Here is a 26,535-nt window from a genome sequence, read left to right as displayed (position 1 = left end):
TGGAGGGGTACGGGGTATTTTGGGCCGGGAAGTAAATGCAGAGGCAGTGCCTCCTTTCCTGAAAAGACAAAAATAGTAAATTTCTGGCAAAATGGTTTGAGAGGGAGTGAAAGGAAAGAAAAAGGATAAAGGTCTCTTACAAGGTATTTGAAGAAAATTCATCCCCAGACTGCTCTTGGTCACTTTAAAAATCATATCTTGGACCAAATATTTGCCGTGTTGCAGTCCCATGTGCATAGGCAACCCAAACGCACGACCGCATAGACTGCAAAAACATGATTGTTAAGTCCTGCCTTTCCAGGGCATTTGTAAAAGGTAAATTTAGCAAATGCCATCCAGAAAAACTTTGAAAGGCACGAGTTCACACTTTTTTTCTCAGTGTAAAGCATAAGCATATGGGTATGGGTCGCTTGGTCCACCGGCGCCAGGATTTGCTTATAGAGGGCCATGTTACAGTACGTAATGTTAGTCTACTTGGCAGCGGTCACCATCACTGCAGAGTTTATGTCGTCCTGTGTGCACACCCCAGTGCGAAGAGGTTTTTGATGCGATATCGAAACGATAACGTCCAGATATCGAATGTCGTAAATTGTATCGTAAACGATAAAAAATGTACCTGATTTCGATACATTTCCGACATGCGATGTCGAAACGATGTCGTATCGATATTTCATTTCTCACTGGGACCAGGCCCACACACACTGCGAGTTCCGGTAGTTCTTACACCATTCTGCGATCAAAAGAATCAGACAATCCGAAGTGCGGGAGTATGAAGTGGTTTGCAGTCGATCCGAACAAAGTCCGAAGTGCGCAAGGCGTATCCGCACTCCGCACACACTAAATGGCGATGGACAACTTTTGCACGTTAGGCTAGATGTGTCCTTTGCTGTATCAGCTTAAGGGATTGCTGCCGGGAAGCAGGCAGCAAACCGGACAGCAAAGCCCGATTTCACCCGATTTTCACTGTACTTTTTACTGAACTTGAGTGAACTTTCTCAAGTCCAAAAAATGGTGCTACCACAATAAAAATAAAGTGTCATGTCGCATAATGTAAAAATTAGAGTGAAATCGGGCTTTGCTGTTCGGTTTGCTGCCTGCTTCCCGACAGCAATCCCTTACCTGCTGATGCAACCCTTGTTTGTGCACATCTCCATCAGATACAAATTTATATCTACGCCACATACAAAATACAGCATTTGTACAGCCTAGGGACAATTAGTACCTCCGTACAAACAAATTTGTGTCTGATGAAGATGTGCGCAAGGCGGCGCAAGGACACATTTAATCTAGGTATTACAAAAATTGTCCTTCCCTATTTAGAGTGCAAGCAGGAGTTCGACACGGTTCGGCGTTACTCCTTACAGTGTAGCAGAGTTCTACGCCGTGGGGGATGAATATTTCAAGCCGAGACAAAACACGTGACCCCAAAGTAATTAGGTCGGTTTGGTGTCACTGTGGGACTGGAGGAAGTAGCAAGAGGAGGGCCTTTAATTGTCTTGGACATCACGCAAGCGCCGCGCTAGCAACGCGCAAGCACGACGCACATGGCGGGCCAAGTGTTTCGTTCGGCCAAGGCTACTATAAGTGTGTCACATCCAAACACCAAAAAGTGAAAAAAGTTTTCATTCAGAAGTGCGTATGACAGCCATGTTACACACAAAAGTGTGAGTGACAGGCAGGCATGTCACACTGTTGTGTGTGACATTTTGGCACGCACTTCTATTTGTCAAGTTGTTGAGGACTGTTTTATAGTATGACGGCAAATGTTACATTCAAAAGAGTGAGTGGTTAAGATTTTGTCACACACTTTGAAGCTAGAAAATGTGATCCATTTTTATTTTGCTTGGAGCGGGAGTCCCCGTCAAGTGCAGGAAGGCTTGGATATTTCCGAAAACTCTACAGATTCAGTTCCCAGCGGAAGGTAGTGGACGGGTGGGGTTTCCCTGGGTTTCCCGCCCTTTCTCTCTACTGAGCTCCAAAAAACACAAAGTCACGAGTCACCCTCCTCCCCACCCCTTCCCTGCACTCTGACAAAAAAAAACTAATTCTACAGCTAGCTAACTAAATATTATTTATGCATTGATAAGCTAAGTTCCGGCTGACTGGGAGGAGGGGGGGGGGGGGCACATTGCACCGTGAGTTGCCTACATGCATACTTGGGTTTTCTTGAGCAAATTGCCAATATTTCAGTTGGTTCATTAGAGGCGACAAGAGGGTTGTCCCTTACCCCCGCCCCCCGGTAACAGACCGCCCGTGTGCAGACACTTATCATTCGGTAGAACTCGCACATGTAAACGGAAGTGCCGACAGGTTACCGGGTCGGTCACGTTCACGGCCACACTCACCACCTAAAGCGCGGGATGCGATCTTCGCGCCAGTTTGGGCGCGTGCCCGCGTATGAGGTGCAGGGTTGCTGTCGTCTGCTGAGGCAACTGAAGGCAACTGCAAGATGCTGGGGCAGTGCTGGGGCAGTGCTGGGGCAGTGCTGGGGCAGTTGCTGAGGGCTGCTAGAGCACTGATGGCCCTAGATCTGACTGCTGGGGCACGCTGGGGCACAGATCTGATGACACTGATGACAGCCGGTTGCTGGGGCACGCGACAGCTGCAGTGCGGCGCGGAGGCGGTGCGGCGCGCGACGAGACTGGAGTGACGGGAGCGCCTGCCTATCTCCTCTGCGGCCCCCGCGTCACAACACGGACGCCCCGGGCTCCCAGCTAGGGCCCCGGCTATAGGGCCCCGGCGCGCGCACCCGCAGCAGTCGTGGTCCAAGCTTAACAATCGCGGACTGTTGGCGCGGGAGGCTGGCGGTGCGGCTGGAGAGGGGGCAGGGAAAGGCGGGGAGAACGGCGCGGGGAATGACGGTGCAAGGTCGATCCGGGCGCAATGGATCTGACCCCGGTAAACCTAATATGGCCGAGGAAATGTCCAGAAAGCAGTGGTCTTCCCTCCCCAAAACAAAGTTATTAAAAACAGACAGTGGAATAATCATACTTTTTATTTTTTTAAATTCAATGAATAAAATTTGTTGAAAAAGATAAATATTAGAATAGATGTCTTCTTTAAGACTGTGGAGGGGTACGGGGTATTTTGGGCCGGGAAGTAAATGCAGAGGCAGTGCCTCCTTTCCTGAAAAGACAAAAATAGTAAATTTCTGGCAAAATGGTTTGAGAGGGAGTGAAAGGAAAGAAAAAGGATAAAGGTCTCTTACAAGGTATTTGAAGAAAATTCATCCCCAGACTGCTCTTTATGTAACCCAGTGGAAGCTACTTGAACATCTTCTGAGTCTTCATCTACATCAGAAGTATTGATAGAATTTTCTTTACTATCAACCAAATGTATTGAAATTTCAGGAACAGTTATCTTTGAAACATCTGATGGAAGATTTAAGAGCTCATTAGTTAAATTAAATGTGGGTTCGGTTATTTTTTTATCATTCCAGAGAACTTCTTTGGATGACATTATTTCTCCCTCATATTCCTGGGGGGCGTCACTTGTATCACTTCCTGATAATGAATGTTGATTTGGCATTTCATGGTTTTTCTGCTGGTTTCCTGTTCTAAGTTTTCTGCAGTGCCAATTATTTTTTATGCTTACATTGTGCACCTCAGTTATTTCAGTATTCTTTAAAAAAATAAAAAAATATCTCATTAAACTGAAAATAATGTAAAACATTTAACTTCCGATATACAAACCATGTCATTCCCAACTTGTTCTGTTATGCGATGTAAGATATTTTGTCTTAAGTGCTGAGGAGTAGAGGGGCCAAACATCAAAGATGTGCTACCCTCAGAAGGTTCCGATTCTGACTGTGTGGTTTCTCCATTATTTTCTGCAAGGACGCAAATTATGACAGAGGTAAAAATGTGAAGATAGCTACTACATGCACCACATTTGCAAAGAACTTTGAGTATGTGTCATATTTCTGAGCCAGTTAAGTCTGGATTTTTCTATGGGTCTGACCTGGTAGAGTGTAACAGGCCTCTAACAAGTTCTCTCCACTTAGTTCTCCATTAATATTACGAACAGGATCACTTTCATCAAGTTCGTCTCCTAAGAGTTCTAGATCTTCCTGGTAGTATTCAATTCAAAGAAGCTGTTTACAAAAATAATCAAGATTGTAATTGAATAATGCTAACAGTACTCACATCATCTTCATCTATCATCTCTCCCTCACTAATTGTAAAGGAAGCTGTACTGAAATTTGAACAACGAGGTAAGCTTTTGTGGAACTCCAGAATATGCTGCATTTGCTTTCTGATCTCTGCATTGGTTTGTTTCTTAATATTATACTCTAAGGCCTCTTGTAAACCAATTGCTAATGCAGCGTCATTTAGTTTAGGGTGTGTGATTAAACTGTATAATGTTCCATTTATATAAGCCAGTGCCTGTAAACATTTTGAAATAAAATTACGACTTAAATGATACTAAAATAATAAGAAGATTGATTGCAGTTCCTATAATATATCCACCTGGGTTACTGGAGTTGAAAGCAAACGTATAAGTACAGTGAGCACATTTTGGGCCATAGGAATACATAGTTCTCTAGCAGATTGATGGAGACAGAGGTTCATTAGAAGAGCAGTGCCGTACTCAACTGAATACAAGGACTCTTCATCATGATTTGAAAATTGTTGAAATAACCATTCAACCATGCCAGCTTGGATCATTGCAACTCTTTGGTTTCTCCTGAAACCAAAATTGAATCACACTTCAAATTTAAATTTATTGTTGGTTGCTGGTAGAACTGTTTTGAGAATTCTTTAACCTTAGACTAAGCTTCTGGAGGGCTGCCAACAGCATATTTTGAGTGGTAGAATCAGAAGATATTCCATCAAGCTGTTGCAGGACAGCGGCAGTGACATTTACAGTTTGAGAATTTTGAGCTAAATAATTGCGACCAGACTGAACAGAGGCAACTGTGTTCAGCAAACGAGCAACTGACTGTTGCAGAGGGTGAGGTGTAACAACTCCAAGGGGTGCAAGTAAGCTTTTGAGTAATGAACCTTTTTTTAGATTAAGTAAATCCCACCACACATATTGACTCATGATGCACTCTCTTTTCTGAGAAGAACTTTTTGTTATAGCCTGTATGTAAAAATAATGAAATAACTTTACATAACTTGACTGTAGTAAAAACATTGGAACATTTAAAAGAATACCCAACGTAATGCTTGTAACAGCAGGAGACGTGTTTTTACATTCCCTTCCTGTAAGTGTCTTTTGATTAAGGGAATGTGAAGTCTCCACTCACAGTTTGTTGACCTCACTGAAAATCTTCCTTTTATATCCTAGAAAAGAAAATCACAATTTATTTGGATTAGAATACTATCAACATGCCCCATGAAGTGATCATATATTAAAAATTGTTATATACCTTTTTAGAAATATCTTTTGCATTTATGTCATACAAAAAAAGTTCTGGATATATCTGCACACAGTTGTTGAGAGTTTGTCTCAAATCAATTTGCTGACCTCGTGCACTCATCTCCAAGGCAGCAGTGAGTTCTGAAGCAACACCTAGAGACACAAAAAATACCCAACAGGTAACATTTAAACTGAATTAAACTAACACTTAAATCTAAAATATAATCAAAAACACAAACCTATTAAATTGTGATAGTCACTGTGCAGCTTACTGAACTTTGTCTTCAGTTGTGTATAGTTAAGGTTGTGTTCCTTATTTGGGTCTGATTTAGCTGTTATTGATTCACTCCTTAAAAAGATGTTCTGTTTTGGCTGTGAGGACAGCAGAGCATTTTCATTGTGTCTTTTAACAAAGAAGGATAAATTATCATAACTGCCCATGAAATCAGAGTTTTCAATTTTTGAAAGCTTCTGCTGACTCTCTTTTTGTGTATTTGTCGATTTTCCGATTTTTTCTTCCCATTTATGAGGCTTAATGAGAATAATGTCATGAGTGTCTTCATGAGAAAAACAATTACAATTACTGCTCTGTTTAGAAACTGATTCTGGGGAACTATATTCATCTGCATGCAAAGTTGTTGGAAGATAAAGGACAATTTTGGGAACGTTAAAAGTAGGTGCACTGCTGCTACACAACTCCTCATTGAATTTCAAGTTGTATCTCTTTAAACCACATTCTCTTTTAAAAGTTGTAGCCGTTTCAGATAAGTTCATGTGTATGAGGTACTGCAGGGCAAAGGTTTTAAATTAATTTACAACATATGGTCAACCATATCCAAATAATTGTCCTTGAAATCCGCTGTTTTAACTTACCTCAAAAACTAGTTGAAAATAATACGAATCTGAACATGAACGGACCATTTTTGTCATTTTTATTGCATCACTTTAAGATCAGCATACCCAAACCTGAACGCCCTAACCAATGAGAGCACTCTTGGTGACAAGGGATTTTGGAGGCAAAGGTACCTCTGGTGCATTTTCAATGTGGAATTCTCGTCAGCTCAAGGTAATCAATGCTGTGGATCAATACTTCAAGTCTGCGGCGCGGGCGCGCTGAAGGGAAGGGTATCCCCCACATGGGTACCACACCACGAGCACTAAAAACTCGCATCGATAAATCACCGGCTAGGCAACACAGCACGTGAATCTAAAATGCATTCTGCTTTTACATTAAATTGAGTAGAATTTCCTGACACGTAGCACGTACCATATCCTGACAAGAATTAATATAAACAGAATTCCCGCCTGAATGAACGCTACGAGAAACTGCTGTAGCGGACGGAACCACTACTACGCCCCCCCCCCCTCTTTTCCAACACAACAGAAACAGCTGATCAGGGGCCAAACGCAGTGAGTCTTTCTCCTTTTCCCATGCTTAATTGGACAATTTCGAACAGTAAGTCTTGGAAATAGTTCTTCTTGGCGTCTTGTAGACCATCTACATAGTTTTATAGGGATATTTGATGAATAACCCGCTACTACAATCAAACTAACCTATCTTTTCCAGTATGAATGTGCATCTTTTCTCTCTGTTTTTTTTTTTTTGCAGTCAAGAAAACGTCAGACCAAAGCCAGGCCACTGCTCACACCATAACAACAGAAACAGATAATTGACACTGCTTAGCCAATAGAACTTTGGATTGGACGTGACGCAAGATTGGACTTGGCCTCCTGCGCTGCGCTGCTGTGCCTACCGAGACTGGCCACAAGCCGAGACCGGAGACTGTCTACTTCAAGAGTTGGGGATAGAACCTGTTCGACGTTAACCAACTACTCCTGCCCTACTCAGAACTCTGTGAAGTCCGAAATGGTGTCCGAAAATGGTGCAGTAAACGAAGACCTGGTTAAGGAGAGACAAAACTGCAGTTTCAACACACTAGAACTAACTCATTTGCTTGATGGAGGAGAGGCTAAAACTCTTGAGAGGAAGGAAAGAGGTAAGCGTTTATCCATAAAAATCTCAAACAAAAATTGGATGTTCTTTTTGCCTTTAGTTATTACTTATGTTCTGTAGTACCCTGTTCCAACTGCGTCTGCCATTAATTTTCATTTGCAGAAGAGTATTTTCTCTCTGATCCTGCTTTCAAAGATGAAGTGCCTATGGAATATTTGAGTCATCAGGAACAGTATGAACATTCTGTTCGTAAAGCCTGTCATATGTTCAGGAAGCTCCAAGAAATGCCTCACGGTAGCATGGATAATTTCAGGTATGTCGCCTTTTATTTTTTTCTCTAATCTAATCATGCATCATATTTCTTAAATAACCCTTTACTTAACTATTTTATGTTTTCCTAGAGACAAATATTTGGATTGCACTTTTTATTCTATACCTCCATTCATAGTGTGGTGCTCTGTGATCTGTCCAGCTGCTAATGTATATGTTCTGGTTAGAGCTTGTGCTAGGCTAAACATACAAACTAAAGCTAGCATTGACCATATCAATTTTAGCTGTGTCCAGACAAGAGGGCTGCTTGGGCTGCTTGGGTTGCTTGGGTTTTGAAGTCTCAGAGAACGCAGAGACCCAGAGCAAAACTCGGTCTCTGTGGTGCACTGTGACCCAAGCAGATCAAGAGACCCCTTTGTCTGGATGGTGTTTTGGAAATCCTAGGTTGAACTGCAGAGTGTTCCTAAATTTGCTTGAATTAAGGAAGATTTTTTTTAAAAAATAGTTTCTTTGTTTTGAGGTAGGGGAGGAAGGGTACATTTACATTTTATTTTTCTGTCTAGAATATTCTTATCATGTCAGTTGCTGTTTGTATTGATACCAGCTATGCACTTGCACTTCAACATGTCAAACCTTTTATAACCCTAGGTTTAGCCGGCCACTTAGCTCTAACTATGACTGGTAATTGTCTCTTTGCTTGGGTTAACACAGTGGCAAAATTTCTTTTTCACAAGTTTTGCATGTTCCTGCACTATTGTATGTTCTTGCTATGACTCTTTCACTGGTACTTTTTCATAATTCAAAATGTACTCTGTCTGCTAATTTTGAAAGGATGGTAGAAATTAATACATACATAAAAAAAGTTTCTCTTTTCTTTCTTGAAAATTTCTATGAAATTGGATAAGATGGTATGTTGATGTAACCCTCAATAAACTGGAATTAATTATGTAACACATAGTTGTGTTTGTATCTAATCTACAATTTGTGAGTTAAGTTTGAGAATATCTCTCTTTTTTCAAAACAATCTTTTGTCAAGTCCCATCCTGTTGAAATTAGTGATTTGGTTCTTCCAAACATGCATGTTTTAGCACTAACTAAGATAATTCTTTGTGTTAATGGGAAGTAATTTCTGTATTTAGGGAACCACCAGTTGAGTCCGTGGCTCAGAGAATTAAGTGAGTACTCATACAACTTGTGTGGAATGTCAATTTTTTATTGTAGGGGTATTAATGTAATCTATTATGTGCATGGGATATCTTCTTACATGAGATAGGCGCTATCAGCATGGAACTTGAAAATATAGCTTGCCTAGATTGTTCATAAGCTGTGAACCCTTTTACTTTCTAAGAGGTGTCAGAGGCATATTATGTGCATGACATTTAGCCTGTGAAGTGTTTTATAAATTGTGTACTCATTCATTTATTTCTGATTCCATTGACATTTGTGGCCCTTGTTTTGATGCAAATTAATTTGCTCCTCTCAATATTTCAGCCCCAGTTTACCATTTAATAGCATTTTTCACTATTTGAGAGTTAATGTGTTAAAAATTGTGACTTTCAGGCAACTTCTCGGTGGTATGTTGGGGTCTGCAATTCTTAAGGATGGTAATCCTCTTGCACTGCACTATGTTATGTTTTTGCCTACCCTTGCTGGGCAAGGTACAGTTGAACAACAAGCTTATTGGATTTCACGTGCCTGGAATCTAGAAATTGTTGGGACATATGCCCAGGTTAGTTCATACTTACATTACTATTTATTATTTTTTAAAGAGTCTTATTAACTTACTCTTTTTACTATCAATGCTCTCACATACAGACAGAGCTTGGACATGGCACATTTATTCGTGGCTTGGAAACAACAGCCACTTATGATCCATCCACACAAGAATTTGTATTAAATAGCCCAACTCTGACTGCTTACAAGTGGTGGCCAGGCGGCTGTGAGTAATAGCAATATTTTTGTTGTGGAAGTGTTACTTTCTTATTCATAAATCCAATCAATTTACTTATTATTTTTGCTTTAGTGGGACACACTGCTAACTATGCAGTAGTTGTTGCTCAGCTTTATACTCAAGGCAAATGTCATGGCATTCATCCTTTTATTGTTCAATTACGAGATGAAGAGACACACATGCCAATGCCAGGAATCATTATTGGAGAAATTGGTGCCAAACTGGGAATGAACACCACTAACAATGGGTACCTTGGCTTCAAACAAGTTCGTATTCCAAGGGAAAATATGCTGATGAAAAACAACAAAGTACTGGAGGTATGTGTACTTGTTAAATTTCAGTCATGATACTTTTTGTGATTTTCTCCTGTTTCTTTTGTTTGTCAAAGTTTGTATTTTTCCTCTCCCCCTACCCCTTCCCCCCTAATCTATTAGGATGGAACTTACGTCAAATCTCCTAGCGATAAACTTACATATGGAACTATGATGTTTGTAAGGGTGGTCATCTGCCAGGACATGGCGAGTTATCTATCTAAAGCTGTCACAATTGCAACTCGCTACAGTGCAGTGAGACACCAATCTGAAATGAAGCCCGGGTACGTGTAAATTAGCATTCTACTCTCTTCAATTTCTTCATGTTGCCAAATAACTTTCTGCAACTGTTTGGTGGTGGTATAGAGCTCCGGAGCCTCAAGTTCTTGATTATCGTACCCAGCAGTACAAACTACTCCCTTCCATTGCCTCTGTTTTTGCCATGAAGTTTTCTGCCAATTGGATCTGGGAAATGTATAATGTGGTGAATAGTGAGCTTGATCAAGGAGATCTTGAAAGGTTGCCAGAGGTAAAATTGATACTGCCATAGGTTGCTTTCCGTTCAGCCTGTATGCAATCAACTAATCATGTTAAATACAAAGTCAAAATATTTACTGAAAGAGTGACATGTTTGACTGTATTTCAGCTTCATGCTGTGTCATGTTGTCTGAAAGCCCTCTGCACAAGTGATGCTGCATCTGCTGTAGAAATTGTCCGGCTGGCCTGTGGGGGCCATGGTTACATGAAATCAAGTAACCTGCCATCAACTTATGGACTAGTTACAGCTGCTTGTACATATGAGGGTGAAAACACTGTTTTACTGTTGCAGACAGCAAGGTATTCATACTTTAAAAGTGAATCAAATCATGGAATGCATACTGGATTACTTCATCTGTAAAGATTTGTCCTCCAGGTACCTAATGAAGACTTGGCAGCAGGCTCGAAGTGGACAAACTCTAACACCCTCAGTGGCATACTTAAATCTTTACTCTGACTGGCGGCAACCACGCACAGTGTGGGAAAATACTACAGACTGTGTCATAAAGGCATTTTACCAAGTAGCAGCTGGGTAAGTTGTAATACTTTTCTGTGAAAAGAAAATTTCAAGAAATTATTTAATTGTTTAAAATTTATTTTCTAGGAAAGTTAAAGCTGCTGCTGAGCACATGGAGCGGCGTGCTAAAGGTGGCATGACACCTGAGGATGCTTGGAATGAGACTTCCATTGAGCTTGTTGCTGCCTCTACAGTATGTAACTAATTTGGTGTTGTGTTAAGAGTTTTAAAATTTTAGTTGTATTTTTATTCATATTGTTCGTCCCTCCTTTTTCTCAGGCTCACTGCCGTGCTTTTATTGTAGAAAAGTTTATCGAAACAGTTTCTAAGACAGACGTTTCGCGACCTCTTCAAGCAGTATTATGCCAAATGGCTGAGCTTTATGCTGTTTACTGGTTGTTAAATAACAAGGGTGACTTTTTAATGGTAAGTTTTATCCTTATTACATGTCATGTGTGCCCAGCTTGGTTCCTTACTGTAATATAATTTATATTAATCAATCTATATAATTTGCAGTTCTCAAATCTGTCTCCTGCTGACGTTGATGGATTGCAGTTGTGGTTGGAACAACTTCTCACAAAGCTGCGCCCCAATGCAGTTGGAATTGTGGACTCTTTTGACATTCATGACGATATTCTGGCTTCACCTTTGGGGGCGTGGGATGGCCGTGTTTATGAGCGTTTGTTTGAAGAGTCTCAGAAAAGCCCCTTAAACAAGGAGCCAGTCAATAAATCTTTCCATGAGTACATGAAGCCCTTCCTACGATCTAACTTGTAATAAGATTAATTGGTGAATGGTTATCTTAGCCCATATTCATAGGAACATGCTCAACATTCCCCTACAGTTAAAGTAACATGTGATATGTAGTCTAGGGAATTTTTGCTTTGCATCTTGACATAATGACAGATTGCCGTCAGGTAGCGGTCTGTTTAAAAGACAATCTGTGATATGTGAATTAGGAGTAGGAAACTGTGTTAGTGCCTTTTCTACCTAAACAAATATCTTTGCCTTTTCCTCATAAATTCGATGCAAAACAATTTCATCATGTAATTAAGACAGACTGCTTTATTCTTCTGAACAAGTACTTGTATTGTTCATTTTAATAATGAATTTTTGCTTTTTTTATGACTTTGAGTTTTTGTTTGGTTATTAGTTTTGAAAGTTTAAGTTTCTTGTTTTTAAGGAATAATGTTTCTAATTTTACTCTTATCTTATCTATTATTGAGTTCTCTTTGTTGACTTATCAATATGTATGTTTATGTACCTACATATTTGGAAAATGATTTGTGTTGTCAACTTTAAATTATCTTATAATTGTCAGTTTTGCTAGCAAAAGGGGCTGGCCCAGTTTAAACATTTATCTTCTAGTTTGACCAAAGGAGGCGAGACCCAGTGGGGTTTGGCACTTGGCCTCAGCATTTATTGACCACACTCCATCCATCAGCTTTTATCAATCATCTTCCTCTCTTGATCGAAAGAGTTATAACTCCTTCGTTCAAGACCCTCTGATGCATTTATATACTCAACCCATCAATTTTGTAAATGATGTATTGCCATATTATTGTGTCTGTCATTTTGTCATGTTTGCTTTTCTTTCCTCTTTTTTAAAATCGTTTTGTATTGAAAACAAAGCAGTATTTTCTAACTTTTACATGTATTTTGTTATTATCTTTACTATTATTGGGAATCGGGGATGGGGGATATTGTGCAATTACAAGAGTATATACTGGTGTTTTTCAGGCCAATCAAATTGTGAGGTAGTCTTCAATTTGAATAAAATATTACATTTTGAATGTGTCTCTTCTGTCTTTCAAACCCAGGCATTATGCCACATCGTGCACCTTAAATGCTACTTTTAATTTTTCCGTCAGAACTGAACAATCAACGATGACCTTAACAAAAATGTGGGTTTGGCTACAATAAAAAAATCTTGTTGAAAATCCAAGTTGACGAGTTGACGGAATCATAACAAAAGATATTTTCTAAAAAAACTCAGCCTAATTTTTTAGTGCTGCATTCACATCAGCCAGCCCCCCCCCCCTTTTTTTTGATCCGTCTTGCTAATTTCTAAACTTGTCCTGTTAAGTTGGCAATTTGGAGGGCATACCAAATGCACAGTAGTGTATAGCTGTATAGTCAGTTCAGTTAACGAAGTACATTAATGCTATTGTGACTAATGTGACTGCACGTGATCAGTAGCTTTTAAAAAAAATACTTTAGTCGTCAGTGATTTAGTTAAGGAGATATAAGACCGCCTTGAATTAACGACTTATGCCCCCAAATGCAAATTTTCGTAAACTTTCTTCACAGATGTCAGGTCGGTTAGTGGTTACGTCAAGTACATCATCACGTACATATTGTTCTTCATCTTATGTTGACCATGCTTCTTATTTGTTTGCTTGTTTGAACGCTCTTGCCTCCTTGTTAGCGCGGAAACTTTCGGAAACTAAAGGAAATAACTTGTTGACATTATATTCATACATTGTTTCTAGTGTAATTGGATGATGCGCCATAACCAGGTAAAAAGGCCCCTGCTTTTATTCGCATTGTCATGTTGTGTGCGATTGTTATTACAATGTAGTTGCTAGAGACTTGCTAACTAACCTCATGCATGCTGTTCGTACTTGCGGAGAATTTCTCGTACATTCTCGTACTCTAAATGTTTGTTTTATCTATTATATATATATTTATAAATACGTAGTGAGAACGTTGTGATCTATGTAATTCGGGTCATTTTCGTCAATCTTTAGAGGAATGCTTTGGTCATTTACGCCGTCGGACCCATTTGACTCGTAAAAATATTAAAAATCAATGAAATTAGTTCGATTTCAAGTCCAGTTGAGGCTGTTTCATCTTTTATTACAATTTTGAAATCAAGCTCTACATATTTTACAACACAAAGCACAACACGATCATTTAATCGAACTCTTTAGAGCCATACTCTGTGTCTTCCAATATACTGCAAGCAATTTATTTTCTGTTGATTGATTTGTCTTTGACAGTGTCTGTTGTTGACATAAGTGATTTCCCACTTTTTTATGTCAATTTTTTAGCTAAATACCTTTTGCATTGGATTTTATTTTTACCATGTTATTGCATCACATGCATCAGGTACTTTTGTTCTGTGCAAACAAGAATTAAATGTAGTTGAATCACTTATGTTTAACTTGTATTTTTTGAAACAAAAAGTGGAAAAACATGAAGTTATACTATTGCTCTTATCATTAAATTGGCAGCTGATCGGTCAACACTACAGTTTCGTTTTCTAATTTCAGTTCAATTCAAAATGTTTCAAGTTAGAATAGTGACAGTAGATCACTATATGTCCACCCCTATTCCAGGCTTGGATATAAGCTACTCAGAGTTTCGAAAATCTGCAATTAAACAAGTGCCTGTCATCAGAATATTTGGCACTACACCTACTGGTGAGTTTCACGTTGTACTATTAGCCTTTCGTTATACTTCTGTGAAATGTTAACCTATTCATTATGCTTTCAACATTTATTTGTAGGAGAGAAGACGTGTGTTCATGTTCATGGAGTCTTCCCATACATATGTATCCCATATGATGGATCAGAGCCGCACTTAAAACTGTCTTATCAACTGGCTGCTAGCCTTGACAAAGCTATCAACATAGCATCTGGCTATTCTAGTTCTAACATACAGCATGTGTACAAGGTTGTGCTAGTTTCAGGAGTGTAAGTAATTTAGAGTGTAGATCTGCCCTATACCTGACATATATGCACATCTATGATCTAATCATCTTAGCCTGTGTTCCTGTTTTCTTGTTTTTTTTGCAGCCCATTTCATGGCTACCACCGTAACAAACATCAGTATTTGAAAGTTTACTTTTATAAGCCATCTGTTGTTAAGCAGGCAGTTAGTTTACTGCAGGTATTGCCTACATTTTATCCACATGCTTTATGCTTGTATTTTACCATTTGTCCTTTCATTTACACTGTTGTAACATGTAAATGTGTTCTGTGTACAGAATGGAGCAATTATGAACAAGGTGTATCAGCCTCACGAGGCACACATTCCATTTATTTTACAATTTTTTATTGATTTCAACCTTTACGGGATGAGTTTTATTGACTTTTGTTCTGTTAAATATCGACAAACAAATTTTCCAGGTATATCATTATGTTCCATTAATTAAAACTGTTTCAACTTTACATCTTCTATCTTCTATAGCCTTCTTATTTGTTCTAGAGCTGCTTGCCAAGTTACCCCATGATAGTTTTGTACCAGAAACTATTCCAGCAATGAGTTGTAGTCAGTATGAAGTGGATGTGGTGGCTGCTGATATTTCAAACCGCCCTTCATCTCAGGGTATTTATCTATCAGTATCTGATTTTTTAGTTTTCCTCGGCTCTTGTTTTAATTATGTTTTGATTTTAAGGTAATGGACAGTTAAATAATCCAGGCATTGGTGCCATATGGGAGGATGAAAGGAGGAGGAGGTCCATGACTCCAGGGACTCCACTTCCCATCCCACAACTTCATTCCCAAAGACCTCCTCTGAAACCTACAGCAAGCGAAATATTTTTTCTCAGAAGACTGGAAGGCATTATTAATAGTGCATCTCAGGTAGTTTGAAAGTTCTGGTTCTTATCTTGTTTAGAAATAATAATAAGCATATAGAGTAGATGACTTGATCCTTTTTCTTTTTCTTTTTTTTATCTATCAGGAGGACAATTCAGGAGAACCAGTTTCAAACAAATCATATGCCATGGAAGAACCTACGAACAATCCAGCTTTAGATGCATCTTTTGTTAGCCTCCATGCCACAGAGGTCTATCCACAACAACCCATAGTGGACACTATTGTTAATGAGGATCTGGCTCTTCAAAATTCACCTTCAAGCCAGCGTCTTTTAGATAAAAGTTTAGCATGTAAGTAAATCAATGTAATTTCCTTCCCTGCCAAAATGTTTTTTTAATTAATAACATCTTTTTCATGTCTTTAGTGGATCATGATGACTTTGAACTTCTTGATGTTTTGGAAGCACTTGCCGTCACTGGACCGGCTGCTGTTGATGATGACAGTGTGCTCGGTTCCCAAACAGTTCGGGCCAACCCAGCAGACGAGGACACCAGTGATGATTCTGGAGAGGATGAAAAGTGGCAGGATAGGACCATTGTCCCAGAGGAGGTAGATTTCCTGAACCTGGTAGTTTGTTGTAACCAACTGATTTTTGAGGGAAAGCATTTAACATCTTTACTTGCAGGACAATGTTTTGCAGCTTTTTGACTTGAGTTTGCCTAACATTGATGAAAACCCAGCATTATATAATCTGATTCATGAACCTCAGCCAGGTCCATCAGGGTTGCAGCACAATAATGTAGAATCCAAAATTCCACAAGTGGATGGGACCAGTGACTGCCCTAAGAAACCCGGTGCTCCAAGGTACCTGTCGTCACCTACCAGTGTGTGAGAAAGTATTCATAGCTGATGTAATGTTGTTACATTTTGTCTCATTTATTTTCATGTTTTAGGAGAAAGACAAGAATTCCTCAGGTTGATGGGTTAAGTGATCTTAAAAAGAATCCAGGCAGGAAAAGGTGGGTCCTCCCCTATTTTTTGTGTGTATCCATCTCAAATAATGTTTGCAATGTTAACTTTAATTTATTATTTTTAGTTTGGGAATGCGTGGTGGTTTGAGTCATTCATCAAAAGCAAGTACCAGCAGGGAAAAGTGAGAATTTTTTTAAAAAATTTTAACTGAAGTGAACTCATCTTTAAAGCTCCAATACTTACATTTGTTTTGTCAAATCCAGATACCGTCCTGGAGGTGGGTTGATTTTTCAAACTCGGAAGACTGTTGATCAGTCAACAGCTGCAGCTCCCGAGTTAATAGAGCCAACTCAGTCAGTACTGTCTTTCCCCAACATTATCTCTAGCTTAGAGGTTGGTCGGGCTGACGTGGATACTCATAGCTTGCCTCCTGACACACCCTTAGGCTCAGGGAACCCAATTCAAACTGAACCCAGTGAAGTTGATCATTTTTCTCAGTCAACTGTCCAGAACACATTGGATCAGGAGGATTTGGCTGGCCTACTTCCATTATCTGAAGTGTTCATAGGGCCATGCTCCATTGTGAACTCTGAACCTCCTGGTGAAGAGATAATACCCTATTTTCCGGTAGATGTTCCCCTTCAGACCTCTGCGGGCTGTGAAGACTGTGGGGGAGATTGTGAGAGAGAGGGTCACTGTGCCGATGAATATATTAGCACTTTAAAGAGTAAAGGAGGGGAACCTATTCTGAGAGGTGATCCACTGTTTTATCCTGAACATCCACCTGGAAAAGTAAGTTTTGTACCCTTCTCATTATCTTACACAAAGTTTTCCTGTATTTATTAGTGTATTTTAACAGGACGATTCCTTCACTGAGATGCTCACCGGACATGGAGCCATTAACGACGACCAAATAAATTTGGCTTCTTCAACAATTGTTGAGAAAGCCGACATAAACAAAGCACCATTACGAAAATCCACCAGGCTTAGCAAGGAAAATAAACTCGAGGTCTCAAGTATTCCTTCTAGCAAACCCTCTAAAGTTGCCGGATATGTTTCATCTGTCAGGCCTTCTGTGGATCTTGAGGACTCCACCATATTTTCGCCTAGTTCTGAGGATGAGAATGAACCAACTGGTAAATAATCTTAACTATTTCGGTTATCTTTTTCATGTCTTCTTGCTTATATATCGTACTCTTGTATAAAACTTTTAAAATACAGGTATCCCTGGGTTCACCAACACTATGTATGATGAAATCAGTAAATCTTTGGCATGGGGTCCTTCTAACAATGATGCTAGTTGTTCTGACAGTGAAATGAATCGCCTCTCAGAAGCTCTGGAAAACGATCAAATGGAGGAAATTCTGCAGACTGGTTCTGATGAATTTTCATCACAACCAGCTACATCCAGGAGAGAAGAGCTACTTGCATTTGTGGACAAGCAGGTAAATTTGGTTTTGATGCTAGAAAAATCAGGGTTACTCACTCTTCACTCTAAATTTGTCTCTTTTTGCTTCTACTTTGAAAATAAATTGTTCTGCTTTAAGTTTTTCTTACTTGTTCTCATAGCTGCTAGCTCACATTCGTATTTTATTCTTGCAGAAAGAGATTGAGGAACAGACTGAAACTGATCCTGTCACAGATGCGCTGTTGCACAGAGGACGTAAACCTTTGGCTGGTCCTCCAAGACTTGGGAAGAACATGGACCTTTGCAAAATGCACTGCAGCACACCGCTGCCATCTAACATCAAAGCTGCTGCCAAACAATCTAACAGAGTGTTAAGAAGGCAGCTAAGAGAAAAAAGAACAAGAAAACTGTCGCTTTCAGCCCAAAAGCGGTCGAAAGCAAGACCTTTTAATTTAAAACCGTGCTCTGTACAATTAGTTAAGTTGACCAAAGCAAATTTATATGATGTTTGTCAAGAGCACCAAGTAAAAATGCTTGACAATTGGTTTATATCGGAAGAAACTCCAGAAACTCCAGAAACTTTTAACTCTGAAATTGATATGGAAATGAGTAAGCCACTAGCAAGCAGGATCAGTTCATCTAAATTGTGTGTTACTAAATCATCTATAATGCGTAGTGGTAAAAGTCGCAGGTCAAGCATAAATCAAAAGTCTTCTCAGAAATCCATTGAATGTAAAATATCTCTTCCAAAACCCCTCATTGGTAGCTTCAAAAGTAAGATGGCTTCAAGAAATACTGTGTCAACCCCACATAAAGAACTGTCCGCTGAATCTTTAAAATCTGATTCGCCTGTAAGTGTGAAACGCGGTCGCGGAAGGCCCAAAAAATCTGTAAATGTCAGTTTGAAATCAGAAGACAGCTATCCATCACTTATAAGTGAAGAAGTTGTGAATGGAGACACTGTAAATGAAACAACCAGTACAAGAACTGAAGAACCCATGGCAGAAGAAGGAAAAAAAGTATCTGAAGCATTAAAATTTACTTCTTGTGTTAGAACCACCCCTACATCTATCAAAATATATCGCTCACCACCTAATATTAATATGAAATCACGGTCTCCTTCCCCTACTAATAGAACTCAAACATGTCTGAACTTGTCATCTCCTTATGATGGTCCTAAAAATGTAAAGAAGACGAGGTCGGCCACAAACAACCAGGAGCTAAAACCTAAAGCCTCTACATCTTGTACAGAGAAGCCAAGAGCAGAGCATTTTAAAGTTGAGATTCCTGCTTCTTCAAATTTGAGTATTGATGTGGATTCTAACACATCACCATCTTCTAAAGGTAGGAGAAAGAAACCATCACATCAGATGGCTTTAAAGATTAATTGCTTAGAGAACAATCCAGAGACATTCTCTGATATTGTTCCTGAAAGCAGTACATCATCTCAAGTACCTGTTCCTGAAAACAGTACATCACCTCAAGTACCTGTTCCTGAAAACAGTACATCATCTCAAGTACCAAAAAATATGAAGACCATTGATGTAAGCAATAATGGTCTATCAACAGACTGGCATGAGAAGACATTAGAAGTGGTTCCTCAAATAAACATGAAGACAGAATCCCAAAATACTCCACACATTCATATTTCAACAGCTGGTAACTGTTTCAAAAATATTGCGGAAGAGAATTCAGAAACTACCTCAAGAATACCTGACAAAGTGCCGAAAAGTGACCTGGAAAGTAAATCTACATCAAAGAAAACAACGAGCAGCTCCTCCCAAAAGAGCAGCTCCTCCCAAAAGAGCAGCTCCTCCCAAAAGAGCAGCTCCTCTCAAAAGAGCAGCTCCTCTCAAAAGAGCAGCTCCTCTCAAAAGAGCAGCTCCTCTCAAAAGAGCAGCTCCTCTCAAAAGAGCAGCTCCTCCCAAAAGAGTAGTTCCTCCCAAAAGAGCAGCTCCTCCCCAAAGAACAGTTCCTCCCAAAAGAGCAGCTCCTCTCTTAAAGGCAGCTCCTCCCAAAAAAGCAGCTCCACACAAAAAAGCAGCTCCTCTCAAAAGAACAGCTCCTCTCAAATGGGCAGCTCCTCCACTAGGGGCAGCTCCTCCGCAAAGAAGCAAGTGAGCTGCGAAGATGAATTGGAAACGCAAGCAGATGCTGAAACAAAACTAACATCTAGCATTCAAACCAGGAGAAGAGGCAGCAACTGTGCAGACACACACAGCATTTTACCATCTACTAACTCCGTCTTAAATAAACATAAAGAAGATCTCCTCAAAAATTTTAAGATTCCGAAAAATACGAAAAATAAATCTGATTTGCATTCAACTGAAGCCTGTTCACCCTTAAATAGTTTGATCACTGACAGTCATTTTGATGGGAATTCCAATGCCGAATCCAGTAATCAAGGACATGTCCCGCAGATACCCCATAATTCAGTAGCACAGCAGACGAATCACTTGAAACGAAAATTTCCAGAACCTCTGGATGATTCATCTATAAGTATCAAAAAGATACCTGATATTGCTAATACTTCAGGAGAGGAAAGCTCTGTTGCTCCACCTGAAATAAAAACCCCCAAATCTGTAGCTTACTGGTTTGCGAAGCCTTTTGCACCTTGGAGTTTCTGGTCTCCTTGTACGTCTCCCAGAGCACACCATCATGCACATCTCTTTTCTCCACCTCGGCCAGTCTCTCCCGGTAAATTATTTGTTTCCTTTTTCTTTAATTAATCAACCGAAATCCAAAATACTTTGATGACTGTAATTGACAAATCTTCTTTCTGTTATTCTAGTGACCAAGTCCAGTCAGTTGGATCTTCCTCCTGTTGGACCAAGCTGCATGTGAGTTGAAGGTACATTTTCTTAACAAAATATACACCAAGGGGCATGTGATAGACGAAGCTCCATTGTTGTACTTCACAAATCTACCTAGTGTCAGTTTCTAGGCCTAAATTGTTTAATGTGTTCCTACACTTTTTCCCCACTAATCACAATTTCTTCCTTTTTTCCGCTAGGGTTGAGGAAGACGACATTATGAAGGAATCAAACACAACTAAGAATAGATCATCAACTTCCATGTCTAATTTGTCTGGAGACATTTTTTTATGTTCTCAAAGTAATGATGTGTCACAACAGAAAGATTTTCAACAAGGTTCAACAAGTCCTGCATTACTTGAATCTATCAAAGTTCAAGATAGCAGTCAAGAATGTTCAGATATATTTAGCGAAGAAAATGTTGTATTAGCTCAAGAAAATGAGGTAGCAAGTGAGTACTACAGTGATGGTGCAGATGCAGATGGATCTCTCTCATGTACACCATCCCTTTGTAGAAGAGACTGTGAAGTTGACAAGTTCAGTGGAGACTCATCAGATCTACCTTGTGGCCAGTTTGTTCAAGCCAGTTCTGAATGGAAACCTTTGATGAAACGTACCCATTCTCTTGTGTTCACAAAACTACAGAAACCTCCATCAAGAAGGGAAGTTGTTGACAGTTTGTCAACACTAAATTTACCGGATCTTATCTTTGAAAAACCATTCTTTAGCAACTTCCTTGATGTTAAAGGTAAAATGGAGGTAGGAGGCACTGTACTTGACTTAACAAGTAAATCAACTTGTCATCTTGAAGAATTTAAAAGTAGTATTCCTGGACTTGTTGGACTCCTGGAACAACAAAAGCATGTAGTTGAATCTTTGTGGGGCTTGAGTCAAGTGAAAACAAGTTTTAACCATGTCATGATAAATCATGTGAAAACGAGAGTGACTAGTATAGTACCCCTGAGAAGGCCACCAACTGTGCAAGATGTTGTGGCTTGGAACAAAGCTCGACGTGTCTTGCACCAAACTTCCCACTTACCTTCACTGGGGTTAAGAACAGACGAAGATTTAGGTGTGCAACCACTTCAAGCCTCCACTACTTCGTTACGTTTGCAGTTCAACAACAGTCATGATAATTCTGCAGTAAAAGATCTTCTTGAAGACACTCAATTTTGTCGTGATGTAGCAGGTCCATCTTTTCGTAATGACCCCAATGCATCAGCTTGTCAGGTTAAAGGTGTTAACTCATCACCAGGTTTCAAAATGGTTCTTGAAAATCTTCAATCTGCAAAGACGCTGAAAGAGGTGTGTTTGCTTTTAATAATGAAGTTTACCTTTCTTCATTTCTTGTCAATTCTGATGTTACTTATATTCAATTTTAAAATATATTCTTTTAGTATCAGTACATCACAATTTTGTCTATGGAAATTCATATCTGCTCGTGTGGAACACTGAACCCCAATCCAGAGAGGGATTCTATTAGAGCCGTCTTCTACCATGTTTCGAATGATGTTCCAATTAATTTTAAAACTCCCTCAGAGCTGACTGGTATTGTACCTTCAACTACTAAGTATGGCGTTAATTGCCTCATCCAATGTCATTCTTATTTTCATACCTTTATCTCTGAATTTTAGGTATCATAGCAGTAAATGACGCTTCTTGCAAGACACCTGTTCTAGATGTATGTGGCATTGATGGATTTGTGGAATATGCCAATGACGAGACAGCTCTATTAAGAATGCTAGTAGGAGTAGTTAAGAAGTGGGACCCAGATATTCTTGCCGGCTTTGAGGTGAAGACAAAAAAGATACATTGAAACCAAAACTGAAAACTTTGTTTTTTTTTAAAATTAAGTTTTCATTTACTCAAATTTTGTTATCTTACTATTTTATGCACTTCACAGATTGAGATGCTGTCGTGGGGCTATGTGCTTCAGAGAGCCAGTGTGCTAGGTGTTAACCTTCTTAATGAATTGTCAAGAATTCCTAACCAGAAAGAAGGAAAGATAACTGATGACTTTGATGAAAACAACGGACTTGGTGGACTCAAAATTACTGGTCGCATTGTTTTGGATGGTTGGAGGCTGTTTAGATCAGAAGTTAGCATCATTGATTGAATTAAAGTCTGTGCTATGCATGATATTCTTCCATGCTCACAAACAATTCTCCTCTTTAAAGGTTCCTTTACAAAGCTATACTTATGAAAATTTGATGTATCATGTACTTCACCAACGGGTGAGCTGTCACTCATTTGCAACACTGTCTCGCTGGTGGGAACATCCAACTCGTCTTTATCGATGGATGACTGTGCGCTACTATCAACAAAGAGTTAATGGATTGATTAGACTTTTAGATCAACTTGATATCATTGGCAGAACCAGTGAACTTGCAAGAATTTTTGGTATACAATTTTTTGAGGTTTTGTCAAGAGGATCTCAGGTATGAGACATTTAGCATTATGTTTCAAAAGTGTGACTCACTTCTTTTTTATAAAGTCTCATTTGATAATCATAAATTTGTATTTTCAGTTCCGAGTGGAGTCAATGATGCTAAGATTGGCTAAACCCATGAACTATATCCCAGTTTCACCGTCAGTTCAACAGAGAGCTCACATGAAAGCACCAGAGTGCTTGCCACTCATAATGGAGCCCGAATCAAGGTGAGGTTGAGGCAGTACTTTTCTGGAATAGTGTGTGTGTTCTCTGCTGTTTGTAGATTGTGCGCTACGCAGTTTGTTCCTGAAAACACTTTTCATTTATTTTAACAGATTTTATAGTGATCCTCTTATTGTTCTGGATTTTCAAAGTCTATATCCTTCCATGATAATAGCCTACAACTATTGCTTTTCTACATGCCTGGGCCGCGTGGAACATCTAGGGAAGTGAGTTCTTTAATTTTCTGGTTATATAAATTATTGCCTAGTTTGGGTGGTACATGTGTTCATGACAAAACTTTATATCCAGATCATCACATTTCGAGTTTGGATGCACAGAGCTTCGGGTTAATAGAGATCATTTACAAGAATTAAAAGACAATATTTCTGTGTCACCAAATGGTGTTGCATTTACATCAAAGACATTGCGACCGGGTATTTTACCTCGAATGCTCGAGGAGATTTTGGAAGCTCGACTTGCAGTTAAGCAGTCAATGAAACACCACAAGAATGATCATACTTTGCAAAGAGTCCTGCATGCTCGTCAATTAGGACTAAAGCTCATTGCGAATGTGACCTATGGTTATACTTCTGCCAATTTTTCTGGACGAATGCCTTGTATTGAGGTAAATGTAATTAGTTGTAGTTTTATATCACTGATGACTTTTTATAGGCATGAACTGGAATACAGGGTGGTCCAAAGACCCCTTCCTTTATTTTTTGCTTGTACTGTACCACATGCAGGCGTGCGGGCAGGCTTCCCAACCGTCACTTACCACGGCGCCTTACGGCCCCGTTCGAGTATGCAACCCACCCGCACGCCTACATGCGGTACAGTTTAAGCAAAATAAAGGAAGGGGTCTGTGGACCCCTCTGTATTTCTTTTTTATAGGTACAAAAGTATGAATATTTTGAGAAATTGACTTCAACTGTAAATTTTTGCATTTATTTAAAGCCACATTGTTTTCTTTGTTCTACCACTGTCATTTTTTTCTTCTTTTTTTTTTCAGATAGGTGACAGTATAGTCAGTAAAGGAAGAGAAACTCTGGAACGAGCCATTTCTTTGGTTCATGGAAATGGCGATTGGGGAGCCCGTGTCGTTTATGGAGATACTGATTCCTTGTTTGTATTGGTACCTGGCAGGAGCAGGCAAGAAGCTTTTCGAATAGGTGCAGAGATAGCAGCAGCAGTTACTCAAGATAATCCAACACCTGTTAAACTGAAACTGGAGAAAGTTTATCAACCTTCAATTTTGCAAGTAAGTTGTGGCAAATCTACCTTAGAAACGAATTAATTGTAATTTTAAAATCTATGTGAATTTACAATTTGTTTGGTAAAATATGCAAAGACATTATTTGATGGCATGAAGTAACAATGCTTCATTTTATGCAGACTAAAAAACGATATGTTGGGTACATGTATGAAAGTGCCGATCAAAAACAGCCGGTGTATGAGGCAAAAGGTATTGAGACTGTTAGAAGAGATGGTTGCCCAGCTGTTGTCAAGGTGAATAAAATATCAAAAGAAACTTCTTGTCTGATATTAAAAATGCATTGGGTAATATGTCAAGGTCCTTTTATCCACCTTCTATTTTATTTTTAGATGCTTGAAAAGTCCTTGAGAATTCTTTTTGAAACAAGTGATGTGAGTTCTGTGAAGAATTATGTCACTCACCAATTTACCAAAATTTTATCAGGAAGAGCTAATGTGCAGGACCTCATATTTGCAAAAGAATACCGTGGCAAAAAAAATTATCGCCCTGGTGCTTGTGTTCCTGCTCTAGAGCTGACCAAGTATACAGACCATGCTAATTTTTATTTTTATTTTCAAGAATGATTTTTTCTTTCCAATATACATTATTTGACTGTGTTACAGACGATGGCTTCGTCAAGATTGCAGAGCAGAACCTCGCATTGGTGAAAGAGTCCCTTATGTCATTGTGAATGGTCCTCCAGGGTCAACTTTGATTAATCTTGTACGGCATCCAAATGAACTGCTGACAGACCCAAGTTTAAGATACAATGGGGTATACTATGTAACCCGTGCTATTATACCACCACTTGCTCGCTGTCTTTCATTGCTGGGTGCAGATGTTTCTTCATGGTAAGGCTATGGAGAACATTTTCAGTCAGCACATGTACACTGCAAATCTTGGCCTTTCCACTAAACATATCACATGTTTTGAAATTTTAATAAATTGCAGGTATTTGAATTTACCACGTAGAAATCAGGTAATGCTACCTTCAACCGCTCAGACAGGACTCAAAAAAACCATTTCACAATATTTTACCACAATGGAATGTGCTTGCTGCGGAGATCTTACAAATGCAGGAGTTTGTGAAAAGTGCAGTTCCAATCCTCAACTTCTTGTGTCATCACTATCAAGCAAGATACATCAATGGGAATTTACTGATTTGTCTATAACCAAGGTACCGTATAATTTATTTATGTACTTCAGTGGTCTTTGTGTTTTGTATTGGTCATCAATAGTGATTGTTTGACATTGTTTCAGATATGCCAATCATGTCTTGGCCGCTCTCAGCCTCTTGATTGCTGCTCTCTAGATTGCCCCATCACCTACCGCCGTCACCAATCTTCTCAAAGAAAAGAGCAATCAGCTTTTGTTTCCCGCCTCCTCAATGACTTCATGAATTCAGCTCCTTAGCCAGTGCATGTATTTACAATTATTAGTATTTTATAGCATTTGGCAATCTATCACTGTATGTTGTGTCTGTTTCCTTCTTAATGAATTAATTTCCTTATCTTAAAACTGGAAAGAAAGGTATATTCTCCTTCTGTCCCTTTTTTTTCTTTAGACAAGCTTAATTAATGTGCATCATTGCAAAAATCTGATTTGCATGTTTTTATATGTTTAGATGGGGTTATAGTATATTTTACTTTGAATATTAAGCCAAATCACTGCTTACCAAAGACTCTGTAGTCATAAATAGCACTGTCCTGGCATCGATTTCATTAATATTGTGACTTCATTTGTACCACAGATGTTTCAACAGTTTTACTTTTTTCCAATTATATGATCAATTGATATTCTCAACTCGTATTACTATTACCATGTGATTATTATGTATGAAGGTACCCTTAAAATTCCCTGTAAAGTAAGGCAGAGTCTATTTTCTTGTATAGGTAAATGCCAAAAATTTAGTTCTTATGTGACAGAGTTAGAAATAAGTACACTTATTTTAATATGGAAGAGCTTTAGTTAAGATATATTTTAGGATG

The 26,535-nt window shown here is 39.2% G+C and overlaps 4 protein-coding genes across 9 annotated transcripts in view; 2 read left to right on the top strand and 2 right to left on the bottom strand.

Annotated features, from left to right (window-relative positions):
• The window catches only part of LOC127750843 (uncharacterized), a 14,168-nt gene extending 11,708 nt beyond the window's left edge, over positions 1–2,460 (bottom strand). The window contains exon 1 of the mRNA XM_052273402.1: positions 2,346–2,460. The gene's annotated coding sequence lies outside the window, so the exon portion shown is untranslated. The remainder of the gene's footprint in view (positions 1–2,345) is intronic.
• Positions 2,461–2,977: 517 nt separating this feature from the next.
• Positions 2,978–6,636, bottom strand: LOC113204826 (lisH domain-containing protein ARMC9-like). The gene is made up of 11 exons (XM_026420156.2): positions 6,238–6,636; positions 5,604–6,150; positions 5,375–5,517; positions 5,160–5,288; positions 4,766–5,085; positions 4,470–4,686; positions 4,146–4,385; positions 3,961–4,069; positions 3,693–3,829; positions 3,209–3,621; positions 2,978–3,126 (listed from the first exon to the last, which is right to left on the bottom strand). Exons 1-11 carry the CDS (start codon positions 6,292–6,294, stop codon positions 3,060–3,062), a joined length of 2,379 nt encoding a protein of 792 aa, XP_026275941.1. The 5' UTR covers positions 6,295–6,636; the 3' UTR covers positions 2,978–3,059.
• A 59-nt stretch (positions 6,637–6,695) lies between these two features.
• On the top strand, positions 6,696–12,697 carry LOC113204836 (probable peroxisomal acyl-coenzyme A oxidase 1). Of its 3 annotated transcripts, none has more exons than XM_026420169.2 (14): positions 6,696–6,774; positions 6,974–7,361; positions 7,481–7,631; positions 8,728–8,763; positions 9,149–9,317; positions 9,404–9,527; positions 9,612–9,856; positions 9,974–10,134; positions 10,217–10,379; positions 10,497–10,687; positions 10,764–10,919; positions 10,992–11,097; positions 11,184–11,330; positions 11,421–12,697. In XM_026420169.2, exons 2-14 carry the CDS (start codon positions 7,232–7,234, stop codon positions 11,679–11,681), a joined length of 2,040 nt encoding a protein of 679 aa, XP_026275954.1. In that variant the 5' UTR covers positions 6,696–6,774; positions 6,974–7,231; the 3' UTR covers positions 11,682–12,697. The 3 variants fall into 3 exon arrangements, with proteins under 3 accessions (XP_026275954.1, XP_026275965.1, XP_052129360.1); XM_026420180.2 differs by having other exon boundaries at positions 6,722–6,820; XM_052273400.1 differs by lacking the exon at positions 8,728–8,763 and having other exon boundaries at positions 6,722–6,820.
• A 344-nt stretch (positions 12,698–13,041) lies between these two features.
• Positions 13,042–26,529, top strand: LOC113204847 (DNA polymerase zeta catalytic subunit). 4 transcript variants are annotated; one of them, XM_026420200.2, is made up of 31 exons: positions 13,042–13,221; positions 14,180–14,329; positions 14,416–14,602; positions 14,705–14,798; positions 14,896–15,037; positions 15,117–15,236; positions 15,307–15,494; positions 15,595–15,799; positions 15,874–16,058; positions 16,135–16,313; positions 16,403–16,468; positions 16,546–16,602; positions 16,685–17,213; positions 17,281–17,557; positions 17,643–17,866; positions 18,024–20,526; positions 20,621–20,669; positions 20,843–21,947; positions 22,040–22,190; positions 22,277–22,434; positions 22,546–22,740; positions 22,820–23,080; positions 23,170–23,300; positions 23,409–23,522; positions 23,605–23,920; positions 24,305–24,553; positions 24,688–24,801; positions 24,898–25,088; positions 25,171–25,398; positions 25,499–25,724; positions 25,808–26,529. In XM_026420200.2, exons 1-31 carry the CDS (start codon positions 13,176–13,178, stop codon positions 25,958–25,960), a joined length of 8,793 nt encoding a protein of 2,930 aa, XP_026275985.2. In that variant the 5' UTR covers positions 13,042–13,175; the 3' UTR covers positions 25,961–26,529. The 4 variants fall into 4 exon arrangements, with proteins under 4 accessions (XP_026275985.2, XP_026275994.2, XP_052129359.1 ...); XM_026420209.2 differs by lacking the exon at positions 13,042–13,221 and adding an exon at positions 13,265–13,423; XM_052273399.1 differs by lacking the exon at positions 13,042–13,221 and adding an exon at positions 13,452–13,565.
• The last annotated feature ends 6 nt before the right edge of the window (positions 26,530–26,535 follow it).

This window comes from Frankliniella occidentalis, unplaced genomic scaffold, assembly GCF_000697945.3.
Source record: "Frankliniella occidentalis isolate FOCC.00 unplaced genomic scaffold, Focc_3.1 Scaffold269, whole genome shotgun sequence".
Lineage (NCBI taxonomy): Eukaryota > Metazoa > Arthropoda > Insecta > Thysanoptera > Thripidae > Frankliniella > Frankliniella occidentalis.
The sequence above is the reverse complement of the archived record's forward strand: the minus strand, read 5'-3'. Positions and strand labels throughout refer to the sequence as shown.

Excerpts from the sequence above, each read along its gene's own strand:
- LOC113204836 (XM_026420169.2), top strand. The coding sequence starts at position 7,232 with ATGGTGTCCGAAAATGGTGCAGTAAACGAAGACCTGGTTAAGGAGAGA. Across the intron at positions 7,632-8,727 it reads GGTAGCATGGATAATTTCAG|GGAACCACCAGTTGAGTCCG; the intron begins GTATGTCGCCTT and ends TTCTGTATTTAG. Across the intron at positions 11,098-11,183 it reads AGCTTGTTGCTGCCTCTACA|GCTCACTGCCGTGCTTTTAT; the intron begins GTATGTAACTAA and ends CCTTTTTCTCAG.
- LOC113204847 (XM_026420200.2), top strand. The coding sequence starts at position 13,176 with ATGCCCCCAAATGCAAATTTTCGTAAACTTTCTTCACAGATGTCAG. Across the intron at positions 13,222-14,179 it reads ACTTTCTTCACAGATGTCAG|TTCAATTCAAAATGTTTCAA; the intron begins GTCGGTTAGTGG and ends TTCTAATTTCAG. Across the intron at positions 14,330-14,415 it reads ATTTGGCACTACACCTACTG|GAGAGAAGACGTGTGTTCAT; the intron begins GTGAGTTTCACG and ends ATTTATTTGTAG.
- LOC113204826 (XM_026420156.2), bottom strand. The coding sequence starts at position 6,294 with ATGACAAAAATGGTCCGTTCATGTTCAGATTCGTATTATTTTCAACTA. Across the intron at positions 6,151-6,237 it reads ATTTTCAACTAGTTTTTGAG|TACCTCATACACATGAACTT; the intron begins GTAAGTTAAAAC and ends TTTGCCCTGCAG. Across the intron at positions 3,830-3,960 it reads GGCCTGTTACACTCTACCAG|AAAATAATGGAGAAACCACA; the intron begins GTCAGACCCATA and ends GCGTCCTTGCAG.